Source organism: Saccostrea cucullata, unplaced genomic scaffold (assembly GCF_032062105.1).
Source record: "Saccostrea cucullata isolate Sc308-1 unplaced genomic scaffold, CSIRO_AGI_Scuc_v1 ctg630, whole genome shotgun sequence".
NCBI classification, from domain to species: domain Eukaryota; kingdom Metazoa; phylum Mollusca; class Bivalvia; order Ostreida; family Ostreidae; genus Saccostrea; species Saccostrea cuccullata.
In genome coordinates, this window is record NW_026929377.1 from 139,906 (window position 1) to 158,384 (window position 18,479).

General features: G+C 32.7%; 1 protein-coding gene across 1 annotated transcript; it reads left to right on the forward strand.

Annotated features, from left to right (window-relative positions):
- The first annotated feature begins 14,267 nt into the window (after nt 1–14,267).
- Nucleotides 14,268–17,081, forward strand: LOC134280682 (short-chain collagen C4-like). Its single transcript, XM_062763122.1, has 3 exons — nt 14,268–14,403; nt 14,972–15,205; nt 16,834–17,081. Exons 1-3 carry the CDS (start codon nt 14,268–14,270, stop codon nt 17,079–17,081), a joined length of 618 nt encoding a protein of 205 aa, XP_062619106.1.
- Nucleotides 17,082–18,479: the final 1,398 nt, after the last annotated feature.

Sequence of the window (18,479 nt, forward strand, 5' to 3'; positions counted from 1 at the left end):
ATTAAATGTCTTGAAAGTCCAGAATGCTGTGAGTCTATACAGATACTTGTGGTTCAATCCCCTAAGCTGTTCCCTAAGGACCTGGTTTCATCTCATAAGTCCTGTGATGTTGGGATTGATATTCATTGCAAGTCTTCGTCTGAAAGCATAAAATCCAGAAAAGCAGTATCTATTCTAAATGGGTGAGGTGGGTAGGTGTTTCAAATTTATAATACACAATAACAAACTGGAAAATTTTTACCGACTCAAGATGATGCTGTAATATTGAATTTTTAAAGAAGTTGCAACCAAAGCGCCCTCAGGTACTTTTATTAAAAGGGGGAATAATCAACCAAAATATTTGACAAGAACGATATTCACTACGAATGAGTACTGAGATTTAGGTAAAGCATTTATGCACTTTCTTCGATAAAAACAGCTAATTCAGAGTGAATTAGCTGTGAATATTATCTCAGATAAGTGCATATAAAACACCATGTATGTACATGTATTTGATAAATTTTATTGTGGCGAAAATTGGGCACGTCTGTTTATCCAGAGACACAAATTATGAAAAACTATTGGAGTCTCTGGCAACACAAGAAAGCAAAGATTACATATTAAATATTCAAACTCAAGGTTCAGAGTTCATAGGTCAAAGTTCACAAACACCATCTCAGAAAGTGGTAAAAGCCTTGACCCTGGGAGGTGCAGAGGTCAAGCACTTATTTATGAACTGTGTATCTAAATCCAAAGTTTACTTTTCAACTTTCGTGAGTTACATGATTACATATAAGGATAGTTACTTAGTGCCGCTCGTTTACGCCACAAGTTCCCGACCACAAGTTTTTGTTGTAAGGAACTCCGCCACCATATTGGTGGCGGTAGAGCGGCAGAAGTAGCCATGCCCAAGCAAATACCTATCAGGATTGATGAAATTGCTTCCCTGTAGAATTAAACCTAACCCCCGTTTATACATGGAGTCAATGTGATGACCCTTAAAACAGTATCTAAGATTTTGGTGATGAGTAGATCAAAGAAACATAATACATGTACTCATGTATATCACTGTATATGTAGAAACCAGGAATATATACGCAAAATACAACGAGAAGCATAACATTTAAAATCTATTTTATATCCGAATTAAAGGAAACTGTACTAACCTTACTACTGCAAATATTATTACCTATTTATTGGAATACAATAGATGCATAACAAATTAACCTAATGAGAAAACTGGAGAAAATGAACGTTGATCGAAGTTGGATAAGTGTACATATATAAATATACAAACATTTAATTGAATTTCTTTGGGTAGGATCATGGGCTTAGAAGAAAACATTCCCTACTGACTGTTCAAATTTGCCTCAAGTCCTGTATATATATTGATCAGGTGCAATGGAACATTGTGTTGAAATTTAGTATAAAAACAAGGGCCTACAAGGGCCTAACAATTGGTATAAATAACACCAGTTAAAATATGACCTACTTATGGGTTAAATTTGCTAACAAGGTCAGTATAACAGCAATAGATTTTACAAAATCTAAACTGTAAAGAAGGTTTATCCGTGTTTAACAAACTAATTTATAATACTGGTTTAATCTATTACTGATTAACAAACATGGCACAATATTATTGATTTAGAATAATGTTTTAATATATCATATAATCTAGCATAGGACACCCTACCACTAATATCCAGAGTTGGGGAATATGCCACACTTCCAGCAAGAAAGTAAATGATGTTCAAATTAGAATTCAAAGGAAAATTATTATTTTTGTACGAAAAGTATTAAATCAATGACCCGTTGGAGCTATAAAAAATATACTCATGAAGTCTTGTGATTTCAAAGTTTTGCCAAAAATTAGTTACAATGAACAATTTAAGACTTAGTGAACACTTACGATCTTTCACGCTTTGCTGATTAAATATCAGATTTTTGCAGTATATGAAATTAAAAGTTGTAAATATTTGTACAAAGCATAATTATTTGTTTAATTTTTTGTTTTTGAATAAATTAAGTATATAATAATCGGCTACACATCATATTTTTATTGTATGATGTATGAGTAAAAGTTTAATTTTCATAAAAATTGAAAAATAATTAAAACGTGTAAAAGACTACCGGTAAAATGAAATAAGTGTAGATCAAGTAATTTTGTAATGTGTGTAGATTCAGAATGTTTAGTGTATGTAAAGGATGGAATTAATTATTATACATATACATGTACAACCATGTAGCTACATGCAGGTCATGATCAATATTTTTTTTCATTTAATTGTGCAGTTTGTATTATGTAAATTAAGGGCTATAATTCAAATATAAGGGCAATGGACCATTGGACCGCCAACAATGAACATGGTAATGCTCCAAAATAAGTTCACCAACAATATCAAGCTATACACATACAATCATGTAGCAAGGTCATAATTAATAGTTTTTTTTTTCTTGTAATATGCAGTGTGAATGTTAAGTGTGTGTAAATTAAGGGCTGTAATTCAAATACAACAAGGGCAATGGGCCGCCAACAACGAGCATGCCCCAAATCAAATACTAGTACTCAAACAACATCAACCAACACATATTCACAACATTCAACATAATTTATAAGCTACACATACAACAATGTAGCTGGGAGTTTATGATCAGTTTGAACATGATGCAAGATGTAAGTGTAAAATACTCTGTGTGAGTAGTTGTGTTATGAATTCATAAAAATTGTTAGATAGACAATGGGCTTTATTTGGGGCCTAAACTCGTAAGACACTACCTTTAAAATTATAGAAAGGTTAAAAGGATATAAAGCAGAAATAAAATACTAAGTAAGGCAAAACCTTAAACCTGGAATTATCATCAGACTTCTACATGTATGATGTGTTACAGATTTTAACATGAGCACCACAGGTCTGATGGAAGCGGGTACAAAATCTGGCTAGAATATAAAACCAAAATATTTAAGAGAGAAAATTTTTAAATTGTATGAAGAATGTGCCTTATTTCTATCCGAAATCGTTTCGAGGACAGTGTTTAAAACTCACTGTAAAATAAGCTGAGCATGCAGGGTTAATTGATAGTTGAAGTTGTCCGCCCTGCCAAAAATGTACTAGCTCGCAAAAAAAGATATTTGTCTTTGAAAAATTTTATTTAGCAAAAATGTGAATAGGACTGACTCTCTATATATTCGATTCCTGACCTATAAGCTGCATTATGAATTCTACCCATTTGCTTGTTACACTTTGCAACCAGTAATAGTTGATTAAATTTTACTCGTACAGCTGGGCGTCAATATGTGTAAATTTGTTCGCCCGTGACAAATTTATGCATCTCGGGCCGCGGGGCGGTCGGGTGCACGGTTATTCCATACACTGTTGAGAGCCATGTCAAGTTTCAAATATGGTACTTTAAGTGAAAAGAATGTTACTTATTTGTATTTTATAAAATTAACAATAAGTGAATGACAAGTGAATTAAATTTTCCCATATCAGACTGCTTTACAAAGAGTTATGACTATATTAAAAAAAATTAACAATAAATAACTTGCTTTTAGTGAATTAATTATATTTCATTTCTTGAATTTTACCATTGATAATGGAACCCATGAATTGTTGTTCATCGACGAGCAAAACAGGTAGGATTTTAGCGTTAATTTTAAAATAAATTTAAAAAGTTTCAATTCTGATATTGACTTAACGGACAGATATATCCTTTTTGTTGTTCTTGATCCAACTTACCTTTTATGAAATTGATTCACAGGTAATAAAATATTAAGTCAATAATTGTGCAAATACAGTTTTATGTATGACGTTATCAGGACGTTACTTGATGAGAGCCAAGATTACTGACCCCTTTAAGATATATTTTTATATTCTTATCTGTTAGTTATTTTGGGTTTCACATAACAAAAAACTGCATGTACTTTATCATTATACTAAAAATGATTTCGAGTGCACGATACCAGTTTAGTGAGCTCAGTTCTCTAAAATAAATATGGAATATGGAGATAACAGACAACATTCAAGCTCAATTTTCATTTAAACAATACAAATAGGATATAAAAACTTCAGAGGTGGGATCAGATGTCATGGAGTAGTAAGCACCTCCTGCTGACCAGTTACATCCGGCGTATGCTCCTTGTCATGGTCGGCAAATAACGGAAAAATTTCGCAGATAATTCAGTGTGTAAATAATGGTCTATACAATATTGTGCTGATTGTCAAACAAGTCTTAGATTGAAATAATTTATTAAGGAAGGGCTCATACACTTTATCTACCTTTATGCCTCCATGAGAAATTTCAGTCTGATAGTTCAGTAAATATAACCAAAGACAAATATGCAGTTTTTCCCACCGCATACCAGGATAACAATCAAAGTACTGAAAGTACTGAAAAACGGTTAGCATGCTTTCCGCTGACATGTGCAAAAACGCATGAAATTATGATATTAAAATATAAATATTTTTGACTAATGTCATCAGAAAAGAAGCAGACATTCTGAATTTTCTAATACTTTACTAAATAGTAAAGCTAATAACATTTCAAACTGATGTCACAAATGCATGTTTCAAAATATCAACATGAGAATTTCTTCGGTTTGAAATACAGGAAGTGCAATTTTAAAAATTTTCGTTTCTGGTGGCGTCCAGAAGTACTCAGGACGAAAAAATGAATATGTTGATGTTGCAAATTTAATTGTCTTTCATGTTCTTTTGATTTTAAAATTAGGAAATTAGAAAAGCTACTAAAGCAAATAACTCAAAAAGAAGAAAATGATAATTCAATTTTTTAAATAGATTTATGGATTTGAAGAAGTTGAAGATCTTTAGCTGGCTTGTCTGAGAAAAACGGATGGATGAGTAGAGAGTTTGAAAACAAATAAATTTCAGAGAGCTTCAGTTGTGTAGGTTCACTGCGGGTGTTACCTGTCGATGGGGATGTTTACTTTTCCTAGGCACCGGATCCCACCTCTTGAACTTTCAGGGGTCCGATTTTTTTTTTTTTAGATCGATCACTGTTTATCTGTATTTTGATACAGATACTGAATACTTCCGTTTATTAATATCTTAAGCTTGCACTACTACCTTCACATGAAGGCACACAAGAAAACGAGATAATCAAGTTGTATAAAATTTATATTATTGACTGTTCAAACAATTAAATGTTCGAATAAGTAATTGGTATATGACAATCATTTAAAAAGGAGTCTTGCACAATAGATATATGGGGACATATTTACTGAGCATTTCGCACATACTCTTCATGCAATATTGATATCAAATAAAACGTGTGAAAAGGAAAGTTGTTTAATCCAATGATAGTATTTTTAAAATGCAAATGTTCACTAAAAGTCATTGTATGATAAACAATTTATTTGTCCATCGCAAGAATTATCCAATTATCATTGTTAATTTCTTCAATTTGTAGGTTTTATTTTATTCTTAAGGACAGACAAGACGTTCCTCAATAATATATAATTTTTTCCATTTCTTTGTCATTGAACAAATACTACTTTTGCAAGTTTACTCACAAGAAATTGAGCAACCTTACCAGGCATTTGTACGAGATACCAGATGATGACATTTCTTATATAATCCTTTAGAGAAAAAAATTAGTTTGCTAAAATCACATTTTTAGTGTTTCAAATTTTTGAAAACAATTAAAAACAGGTTTAGAAATCAGAAAGCAATTAAAATTTTGTTTATTTTCATACATTATGAAGACATACAAATCAGAAATTCAGGGAACGTATCGTCTGACCTTAACGACGTTCGATCCTGATATTTAAAGTCTTAAACTTTTTTTGCCAAGTATATTTTTAGTTTCTACATACATAGCTTAATTAAAATTCAAATTAAAAAATGAGGGTCAATACGCTTCTTTTGGCGCTACAGTACATTTAATATGACCTTTTTGCACTGAAATTTGTGTCTTAATTAAAAATTATATTTTTGACGTTTTCCCTCCAATATTTTTATCCAATTAAAGCATGAAACAAAATGAACTCTAAGTTTGTTTAAAAAAAGACAATTAAAAATTGTGACTAAGAAAAAGTTTTAAATTGCTCCGCATAATCAATTATTTGAACTTTTTGCACTAGTAAAAGGTGATTTTTCTGGCATTAAAATTTAAGAAGCAAGACAATTATTTTAAAGTATAAAACTTTTTCTGGTTTTAAGCAAATAGGCCAAATTTATCTTGAATATTTAGAAAAGAACATCAAAAGCGGGGGTATATGATGTAAATTTTCAGATATTGCTAAAAAAGTGTCAATTTTACGTTAAAATTGGCTCAATTTTTTCCTGGATTTACAGAATATATTAACTATATTTGTCACACTTTGTTGATAAAATTCATAAGAAATAATTTAATAGATATTTCAGAATCAGCATAACACATTTAACTGCAAAAAACAGCTTTTTGTGCAACCAGGAAGGAAAAATAGGAATCCAAAATTAACAGTACTGTTATAGTTCAAAATGGAAAAACTGATCATTTTCGTCTAAAAAAAACCTTCCGCCACAAAATATAGTCCCTATCTTAATTCTACTTAAATGGAATTTAATCGCCTTTTTTTCATTGAATATAGTTAAATTTGCACTGCAGAATTCAGATTTAATGTTAGAACTTAAAAAAGATGCAGATTTTTATAAATAAAGGACCTGACCAAGTTACGCTCAAAATCTCAGGATCGAACGTCCTGAAGAATTATCGACCATTGTCAGTTTTACCAATTGTTAGCAAAATCATAGGAAGGCATGCTTTTAACTCTTTTTATGAGTATTTGAATAATAATTATCTTTTAACTGAACATCAATCTGATTTAAGGCCAAAGCATTCATGCGAAACGGCCTTGCATAACATTATTGATAAATGGTTTTAACAATATAGAAGGATATGGAGATAAAGAATAGTATTCAATATTAAAGTCCATAAAACAATACAAAATAGGAGCAAAGCAAACATGGACCTCCGAAACATCAGAGGTGGAATCAGGTGCCATGGAGGAGTGAACATCTCCTGCTGACCGGTCACATCCGCCGTGTGCTCCTTGTCATGATCGGGAAATAATGGGAAAATCCGTCAATTCACTGAATAAATAATGGACTACTAATAAGTATGAAAAACGTCAGTCAGCATTTAACTTAATGATAAATTGTATTTGCTGACAAGGTCATTGTATCGACCATAGAACTTACAAAATTACCGGGTATGATTTTAAACGAGACTGCTGATATTCTTGTTTCATCAACTTCTTGTCAATAATTTACTTCGTTTTAGAAATTGTTCATACGTAGAGCATGCTCTTGCGTATCGAATAAACTGAGATATATACACATCGTATGCAGATGATGAAGGTATATTGCTGCATAAGTAAAGAAAATTGACGATAGAAAAGTTAAAGTCATCACGTTTATCATATAGCTTGGTTGTTAGATTACCTGTAGCTTCTTAGCAATTCAATTGGTGTTTTTTTAATTGATCCTAGTAAAGCCTTTTACACTGTAAATCATGCAGAATTGTTGCACAAACTTTTGTCATGTGGCATTTGTAAAAGATCTTTTAACTGGTTTCAGTCTTATCTTAGTGGAAGATCACAATGTGTTAGATGGAAAAGTATCTTGTCTGATGAAAAAGATGTTACAATAGGAGTGGCACAGGGATGTATATTGGGACCTTTATTTATTATTTTATTTGTAAATGATTATCCAAAATGTCTGAAGCACTCAAATGTCAATATTTATGCAGATGATACCTGAAAGGATGTGTCACATAAATCATAAATCTATTGATGTTATTGAACAAAGGTTGCACGATGATCTTTTAAATTCTGTGAAATGGATAGAAAGTAATTAATAAGCTTACGATGAACTTCACGAAAATACAATGCATGTTGCTTGGTACTGCACAAAAGCTCTCAAAATGTAGAAAATTGTGTATCAAAGTAGGTTATGTTGTGTTAGAGACTGTTAAAAGTGCCAAACTACTCGGTGTACAAATAGATGAATGTCTAACCTGTTCTGTACATATTGATTCTTTATGTAAGAAACTTTCACAAAAATAGGTATTTTGCGCCGTTTACAAAACTTTATTTCAAAGGCGGCATTGCTTAAAGTTTACAAGAGTGTTATTTTTCCCCCAGTTTAACTATTGTTGCACTGTTTGGTGTTCAGTCAAAAACAAGAGTTTTATTGAAAGACTTTTTAGGTTACTAAAAAGGACCGCCAGAATTATCTTGAATGTGAAAGAAATTCAAACTCCTACTGTTGACATTTAAGTGCTCTTAAGTGGATGCCTGTGCATGATTCTGTTATGTATAGAAAAATTGTGTTTACTTTTCAAGTTATGAAAAGTATGACGCCAGAATGTTTTAGTTAGGTTAGCCAAGTTAGCTCAAGGGCGACAAGAAGTAGTGTTGGTGGCCTTTTATACATTCCAAAAGCACGAACTGAGAATTATAAACGATCTTTTAAAGTTTCAACTGCAATTTTATGGAACCAGTCGCCTGAATCTGTTAGAAACTGTAATACTTTGACTTCTTTTAAATCAGCATATTTGCAAAATTATAATTCAAACAGGTGAAGAAATTGTTATGAAATGAATTTTATCTTATGGTACAATGATTTTCTTTAAATAGTTCATTTACTAGTATGTACGAATATGTCTGATGTAATATTTTATGTATATATTCTTTCTTTACTCTATTTTCCATTTTAATATTTTTTATCTGTCAGTAAATATGTTTTATACTGGACCACAGTGTAAACTAATAATATGTACTAATTGTCTGTTCCTGCCGAAATAAAAGAATTTATAATTATCATTTTTATTGGGTGCAGCAATCTACACTGATTTTTTTTAGCTAATAACAAGTATGCAAATTTCTATCAATATGCCTGTAAATACAAGTACTATTATATAATAATATTTATTTCTTCTCAAAGGCTCAAAATATGATAATTAACAAAATGGACAAATTAAAATTTGAAAAAGTATTTTTACAACTTAGATATCCAAAGAAACTTAACAAAATTTCAAAAATAATGAATAATCATTTATTATATATCTTTGATTTTTGCTAATTGCAACTTGAAGATTTTTCATGCTTCTTTGTCTGCGGATGTTTTAAATCGGTTGAATTTTAGAAAAGGATCACGAATTTTTTCCCCAATTGCAATTTTTTAAAATCAATTTTATTATTTTCAGTGTCCGATTATTTTTTTCAAAAATAAAAGTAAGTTATCATTTATAATCGTTGTAATAAATATCACACGGAGTACAGAATGAACCCCTGGGTGCAGAGGTTTAATTAATATAACCTTTAATTAGAGAGAAAAAAATAGAAGAAAACAAACGTTTCATTATGCAGCTTTTTTTTGGAAGTTATCCTTTTGTTTCCATAAAAATGTTACAAAAACTGCAAAAACAGATATATTCAGTGTTTTTATAAAAGCTTTTTTTTTTCATGCATTAATTAGCTAAATAAAAGGTATGCCTGAATCATTATAATACTTTTGCAACGAAAATCAAACTCGATCATGACGCGTCGCCGACCGATGTTTTGTAGTCGGTAATAACCCTCGACCTCTTTAATCAACAATGAACGCGTCCGTATATATCCAGTAGTATAATGAGGTCGAATATTTATTGTTCATGAAAATCGTTCAAGTTTCAAAGATAAACTAACAGTTGCTATAAATCGCATTGGCAGGATTTACTGAATTTATAATAGGGACCAAATTCCTAGTTCTTTGAAGTTAGTGTAATAACCGTATCAGTGGAAATTTAGCGATTTGTCCTTAAAAATTGTCAATATTTAGGTTCAGTAGAATTTGGCATAATAATCACTGACTCTTCATACACAGATACACTACATATCTTTGTCAATCTCTCACCAGAGAACGTATTACGCAGAGTAATTATTAAAAGCAAATCATAGGTAGCGCTTTGTTAAAGTTTCCGTTGTCGATAGGTAGCGCCTTATGGAAGTTTCCGGTGTCGGCAAAAATTGCGTAATCTCGTTGGTTACGTGCCGTAAAGTGATTAGCGAAAACGATAACCGCTTAAAAATGGCGCAGCAAAAACAAAGATTTTGATTGGTTAAAATCTGTAAAAAGTTATAAGAAAAGCAAGGGTTGCAATTTCGCAATGAAAGGTTATATACAAATTGCGTCTGCGATTAAGGCGCATATCCGGCAGACTGTGCAGGGATATGTGGAATTATCCGAAGATGTAAAATTTAACAGATTTCTCATAGCGGCATAAATTGAATTATCTGTGATAATATTGTTTGATTAAACGACTCTCCCGAGACTGAGGACCCTGCTTTTGATGGTCGCCATGCTCATTTTGGGAAAGAATATTCTGATCACCCATTCTATTGCCAAGATCTGGCTTTTCTGACAAATGGACTATTCTTGTTATAAAAATTATTAAGTTGCATGGAAAGAAATAGAAGAATCAGAAAAATCTTTCACCATTTGACAGAAATCTACGGACCATATCACCTGACCGCGAATAGATTAATAATATGTGTTCCGCAACACGGTCGCACATGTGCATTAAAACTGGAGAAGACTAAATAAAAATACTTTTTGATCACCCCTCGTACATGTATCTTATTCTTTTTGTATCTTGTCCTACTTCTTTTCTTTCCACAGTGTATGTTGGTACATTTATGAGAATAAATTTGTTGTCATCCTCACTGTCCTTGCCACACGGTATGGTTTACATTTAACGTTTACAATCTATGAGCCTTGTTTAACGAATGAAAACATACTTTGGGTGATGTATCTACAATTTTTACCCCCTTTTCATAGCTTTAGAAAACATTTACAAAATGTTGCTTATTCAATTTAGAATACGGTTTGCATTTCATAACGGTTGGAACGTCGATCATGCACTAAACCTGGAGTGTCCTTTTAAAAAAGCATTTGCATTAAAGTCCACCGATTATCTTTAGAGTCCACAAGCACTCGTGAAAAAGTCTTATACCTACATAATTATCTCGTATGTTAAATGAGTCGCATAATTTTTGCGAATAATTATGCGTCGCAGTTTATAAAAAAAGGTCGTCTGTCTTCATAATCCTGTTGCATCTGATGTCATATAATGGTGTTAGAAAGTTTAAATGTACGAACATTAAAATAAGATCTTCTACAGTGAAATACTTTCATATCAACATGATTAGTTTGCAAGTTGATATAAACGAGCCGAATGTCTGCATTTATGTTGCATCTTAACCTAATCTATTTTGTATGTAGGTGGCAGATTAATGCCATCAAACTTAACAAAAGAAGAAATCCACAGGCAACTGATATTACGTAATTTTCTCTTAATAAAATATTATACATGTACCTCTACCTAATATGTTTATTAAAAGAAAAATAACTAACGTCAGGTACCCATCTCTTAGTCTGAAAATGGTTTGTAAAGCACGCCTGCAGCAGATCTTAAAACAGCTCTATAACAGAACTCTAACAACTTTTTAAAACTAATATAACACCAAAATGGGGATTCAGATCCCCTTTCCCAAAGAAGGACTGAGGGCATGTTGATAACAAGTCATTCTGTGCATAAAATGGAAATGTTATACATATAAATAGTAAATACTCGAGTTATATGTTTAATCTTATTCACTATTATAAACTTCTCGTACTGAATTACGCCAGAAACTTTGTTGTTGTAGAGCCATGTACGGGGAGAGGTCAACTTAAACATAAATTTACAATGTTAATGGACGGTTGGAGTCTTAAGTTTATATTCAACATTTCTACTTAATGTACCACCGACACGCATAACAACAGGCATTAGTCCTTGGTTTGGAAAGGGATCTAGCTACAAATTGACACATCTCTTTGAGAAATTATCCAGCGCCACCAAACGACCATTATCGCGCGATCATTTAAATTTGTTAATTTGGTGGAAAACCATATATCTGATTTCATGCACTTTTATTCAAATTTGTTAATTGGCGAAAGACCATATATCTTGATTCCATGCACTTTTATTCATATGGCAATTAAGGACATTGGCAACGTTTCTGGCTTTCGTATTATAATAATTTGTTGTGCACTTTAAAGTTCGTCGCATTATTTTGCAAAGAAAGTCGTTCGTTTTGCATTTATATATGCTTTTTAGCTCACCTGAGCCGAAGGCTCAAGTGATCATTTCTGATCAAAATTTGCCCGTTGTCTGTCGATGTCGTTGTCGTCGTCGTTGTTGTTGTTGTAAACTTTTCACATTTTCATCTTCTTTTCAAGAATTACTAGACCAATTTCAACCAACTTGGTACAGAGTATCCTTGTTTAAAGGGGGTTCAAGTTTGTTGAAATGAAGGGCCATGCCCTCTTTCAAGAAGAGATAAATATGAATTAGTGAAAAATTTATGGCATTTTTTAAAAATCTTCTTCTTAGAAACTACTGGGCCAGGAAAGATGAAACTCATGTGGAATCATCCTCAGGTAGTTTACATTTAAGTTTATTCAAATCATGTCCCCCGGGGCAAGGGTGGGGCCACAATAGCTGATCGAATTTTTACGTGGGAATATATAGGGAAAAAAACTTTAAAAATCTTCTCAAGAACCATTGGGACAGGAAAGATGAAACTCGTGTTGAATCATCTTCAGGTAGTGTACATCCAAATTTGTTCAAATCATGACCCCAGGGAGTAGGGTGGGGCCACAATGGCTGATCAAAGTTTTACATAGGAATATATAGGAAAAATCTTTAAAAATCTTTTTCTTAAGAACGATTTGGACAGGAAAGATGATTCTCATGTTGAATCATCCTCAAATAGTGTACATTCTAGGTTGTTCAAATCATGACCTCTGGGGGTAGGGTGGGGTCACAATGGCTTATTAAAATTTACAGGGGAATATACAGGAAAAGTCTTTAAAAATCTTCTTTTCAAGATCCATAGGGACAGAAAAGATGAAACTCAAGTTGAATCATCCTCAGGTAGTGTCCATTTAAGTTTCTTCCAGTCATGATCCATGGGGTAGGATGGGGCCACAATGGCTGATCAAAGTTTTACATAGGAATATATATAGGGAAAACTTTTTAAAAAAATTCTCAAGTACTGCAAAGCCATGATTAGTGATATTTATATGGAAGCATCCTCAGGTAATGTAGATTCTAGTTTGTTCAAATCATTACCTGTAGGAATAGTGTTGGGACACAATGGGGTATCCAAGCTTTACATTAAAATATATTTTAAAAAATCTTTTTCTAAAGAATATCAAAGCCATGATTATTGATATTTATATGGAAGCATCCTCAGGTAGTGTAGAATTAAATTTGTTCAATTCATAACATCCAAGGGTAGGAAAGTGTCTCAATGGTGGATCAAAGTTTTACATAGGAAAATAAAGGGGAAAATCTCAATAACAGAAAAGCTATGTTGCGTCACACTGACATGTAAGCATCCTCGTGTATTGAAGAATTAAATTTGTTCGAATCATGAATACCCTTTGGGGTAGGAGGGAAACAATGGGAGTCAAATTCAAATTATTACAAAGTAATATATAAAAACAAAATTTTTAAAAAATCTATAAAAATCCTTTTCCGAAAAACTTTCTCAAAAAGTTATATGCAGAATTGATATGGAAGCATTCTCATGTAGTATTAGAATTCAAACCCCCTCCCCTCCCCCACCCCAACTCTTTAGTAAAATTTTCAATTCTGATATGATTTGAGGTTTTTCCTAGCTGATGTGCTCAGGTGAGCGATGTGGCCCCTGGGTCTCTTGTTACTTAATGGATATTGGTATAACTTTTACATAAATGTCTTTTCAAAAAGGTCTGCCGATTTTGCATTATTGTAATTTGGTAAGTTTTATGGTCATTTGAAAGTATACGAATGGTTGACTATATGAGAAAAATCATTAAATATTAAATGTTGATTAATGATTCATTATCAGAAATATTCATATTTCAATCTCCAAGCCTGTTCCTTTCTTCACCTGTCAATATGCCACGTCTCGAATCAGGGGTGTAGCAGAAGGCAGGGGTTTTTTTATATAAAAGACCATGCATCTCTGGCCTTTTAGACTTCGAAGTGCACCGATTTAAGGTAAATTAAAATTAAATTAATTAAATCTTAAAAAGTGAAATGTGTTTCTCTACATTTTTAAAATTTTTTACTTTTAAAAAAATTTCTTGGGTGTTAATTTTTTTTTTTTACTTTATTAGGAATGGTTTGAAATATTGAATACATATAAAAATGAATATTTTTTATTGTCCTTAATCAATATTTCTTTAATTAGTCATTATATAAAATTTAAGATGATGTCCATTTTCTCTGTTGTCCTGATCGTGGTAGTGGTCACTTTTCAAGCTGGACAGTGTTTCTCGCCTGGGGGAACTGTTTACACCCGATGGGGCCGCACGACGTGTCCATCAACAGCAACCATTATTTATTCAGGTAAGGGTTACTATTGACAAAATTGTCCAAAGTATATACTGATCAGGTAGGAGTCACTGCTCGTAACAATTATCCACAGACAGCAACTTTGATTTATTCAGTTATCAACTACAGTACGGTTGGCAAGAATTTCCCAAAGTCAGCAACCATGATCTGTCCCGTAAGATGTGCTGTTTTCGAAAATTGTCAAAGAATGGTGAAGCATGTCTACATAATGTTGTGATATCTTGCATGTCAACACAATTATTTTGCATGTTGACATAAATAAGTTTCATGTATATTTATGTTGCATGTTTACATGTGCCTTCGCCAAAATGACACGTCAAAACGAATCAAACCTTTGACATTATATTTAAAATGCGTACAATTTAGATATATTTTGAGGAAGAAACTGTCTTATTTTCTACACTCCAAGACGGAAATGAGTGATGATTTAATAGTTAACCAAGTCCGCGGATTTTAAAGTGTAACCTGCCCCACCCCAGGTTAAACAGTAAGAGTATAATTTAGGTAGCTATTAAATTAATTCCTTCAATAGAAATAAAGGATTTCTTTGAATGTATTTTAGGTTATGCTGCAGGAAGTCATTATAGGCACCCAGGAGGAGCAGTTGAACCGCTCTGTTTACCGACAAATCCAGAGTGGGAGACCCATAACACAGTGCAAGATAACGCAAGAGGACTGGTCTATGGAGCTGAATACGAAACCCTCCGAAGTCTCGTAATGACCGATGTCCTCGACCATGATGTGCCCTGTGCTGTCTGTAGGACTCAAAACGACAAACCTGTCTTAGTTATTCCAGGTATAGATATGATTTTTAAAGTTTACATCAATGATCTGTTCAAGGACAAACTGAAAGACATAAAACTAGAATTGTCGATACTTTCTAATGTTTCTATGAAATTTTTGGAATTCATATTGTTTATATTTGCCGCTACTACATCAAAGTGTGACACTAACAGTTTACTTAAACTAAATGTAAGTTCAAATTTCGTCCGCGACTGACCTTGGTCGATAAAAAATGGGTAGCAATTGTTCGTCCGACATGAGTTCGGCACTTGAAGTGAAAGTTGCGGGTCCTTCGTATGAAACCTTTAAAACCGAGGACCCGTGTCACGGCAGGTAAAGATCCCACTACTCAGTGGACCTGTGTGCCACGTACGAGGGTTGTTCGAAAATTATTGAGACAATGTGTGTATATTGCTTTCTAATGAACGTCTTTCGGTGAAATTTTGCATATACGTTTGACATACACTTAGAATTAATAAAAGCAAAAAATATTTCACAAATATTAAATATATTTTCTGTACAATGCTACATAAATGCGTCAATAGTAGGGGTACCCGGAGCAGTCACGAAATCAGATATTGAAAATATGTAACACCGACGTTCTATCTCTTCGTGGACCCATAATAAGAGTGAAAATAATTCAGTTTATATGTATAATTTTTCAGCTTTATTTCAAATTCATGTTGTGCAACTTTGATAGAATTTTGATAACAAATACGGAGATGATTAAAAAATTAAGCGCGGTAGAGAAATCTGCAAAGAACGAAGCAGCCAGCATACCTAAAATTGTGTGTATCGCAATGTAGAACTCTTTTCCAGAAGGACGACCTGCTAAAACAATAACAACGAGAAAAAAATAATGTGTTGGTATTTTTTTTCATTGATATACATTTTTTTTTTACAATTAATTCAACCAGAGTGAAATCAAAAGCATCGGACAACCATCAGTTATTACATACGATATTAATATCGTTACGGTATTTATATCGTTGACCCGCGTTGCATAAATCAGCAGTGCATGATTCTAAGTCATCCTTTCCCACAAATGAAAATTTTACACTGGGGTAGCAACGCCATACATTTTAAAAGAATAGGTTGAGAAAAGAGAATGTTTGATTTTTTGTAAAGTTATATGTAATAACAAAGAAGGAAAAGTATTAAACGCTTCGAGGTCGTTTTACATGCGAAACCATCTCCGGCCGACGTGACGTTAAATGACGTAGCGATGCTGCTCCGGGTCAATAGACATATGCATGTTTATCATTTCACTGAAACTTTTCTTATTATCATAGGAATTAGAAATTTTGCATAATTGTTTAATTCGTCCTTTATAAAATGTTGATGAATTTTCATGAAATTATCTCCGTCCTTTATGGAGTAAATGTAATTGTCTCAATAATTTCCGAACAGCCCTCGTATAAGTCAAAATCTGAAGACCTTCACGGGTATTTGATGACGTCTGTACACAAAGTTAAAAATTATCGAATGGAGCGTAAAACAACATACATTCAATCTACCAATCAAATTGTTTTAAGCAATAATTTTCTGCAATTCTATAAAATTGAACACTTATGAATATTATGAACATTTTGAATAATGTAGATTGTAGAATGTCTTCTTCATTTTTATTATACACCAAAGCAAGAAAATCTTGTTATGCCGGATGGAAAGTAGAATACTGGGGGTATCTGATGTCAGGAAATTTCCAACACCGTGCTGCCTCCACCTTCACCTGTATGGACGCTGAACCCGAGTCTGTGGTAGGGGGACATGGAAACGCCAACGGCTACCTATTCTATCCAGTGGAAACTCAGTGCGGCAGTTTGACATGCCCACCATACAAGAATGGATCGGAATTATTGTGTGTCGTTTGTTCTGAAAACTGTTGATTGAATATAAAAATAACTTCAAAAATTTGTGTTTTGACCGAATTTTAATGATTTATATTTTTTTTTTTCAATTTAGATTGTTTTAAAGCATTTTTTAAAATAATAAACTTACTGTGATGTATGTCGTTTGTAATTGATTCATAGTCTTCAGACACAACAAAAATGGGCAAGTACTAGTATTTGTTTGCTAAAATTCCATGAATTATAGAAAGCTAAGCTTATACAGTAGACATAATAAAATACTACATTTTATAGAAGGCAACCATAAATCTAGTCTCAAGAAAAATGATTGTACTTATATTATCTTTGAATAACCGATTTTAATGGGTACACAACTTACTAATTTACACTTAAACATTATTTGGTAATGCAAGTAAGCTTAAAAACATAATGATGCTTGCTTACTCTTGCACTGTTATGGAAACTTGATTACTCGTCCCTCACTTACAGTCAGGGTCACATTATTCAGGTGGTCCTAATCTAGTGTCTTTAAAACAAATTCAGACCTCCTCAAAAGCACTTTTAAGTGGCATAGCTGACAAATAAACAAAAACATAAAAAGCAGCATCTGACTACAATAGGTAAGAATTTTTCAATTCTAGTAGAGTTACGCATTCGGTTATGGGATTTACCTGACTTAACGCTTAACTGAGAAGAGATCTTCTAAAATAAATACTGGAGCTCAATACAGACGGATACAGAAACCAAATGCATTTCACATTTGGATGAACCGCATTTTGAAAAAGAAATCATTTAATTAACACTCCTTTAACAATATTATTACACGATGTGACCGGCCGGTAGGAGATACTCACTGATCCGTATAGGTGATCCAGTGAGGTCCTTATTTGCTCTATTCCTCTAGTCTGTATTTTTAACATAGACTTTTGAGCTTGAATATACTGAAAATCACTTTTTTATTCGCAAGAACTTTATTTTTCGCGTAATTACGCGAGACAAATAGCTCGCGAAATTAAAGTTCTCGTGTATAGAAGCATTCCTTAGGTTTATTTAGAGGAGAAACAACAATTTATGAAAATTATGGCCCCGTTATAAAGAGTCAATGACTATCTCTCGAAAATAGGTGTCGCAAAAATTTAGTGATCTACAGTACTTTTCGTTATATATCCCATATGTTTCAAGAAAGGAAGTAACTATTATTAATTTATAGATATTCGTTGATATAAAGCTGAAGGTTTAGGATTCGTGAAACATTGTTTGTTATACACTTACTTGAAAAGCGGTCATATATTAAGAAGAAAGTAGTTGTATCAGTATATCTTTTGGTCTCCGTACGACAGGATCTTCATAACATAGTGCCATTATGCACCTTGTTTTAAAAATATTCTTTTTTGTTATTTTTTGGGGGTTTCACATAACAAAAAACTGCATGTACTT

Excerpts from the sequence above, each read along its gene's own strand:
- LOC134280682 (XM_062763122.1), top strand. The coding sequence starts at position 14,268 with ATGTCCATTTTCTCTGTTGTCCTGATCGTGGTAGTGGTCACTTTTCAA. Across the intron at positions 14,404-14,971 it reads AGCAACCATTATTTATTCAG|GTTATGCTGCAGGAAGTCAT; the intron begins GTAAGGGTTACT and ends AATGTATTTTAG. Across the intron at positions 15,206-16,833 it reads ACCTGTCTTAGTTATTCCAG|CAAGAAAATCTTGTTATGCC; the intron begins GTATAGATATGA and ends TATACACCAAAG.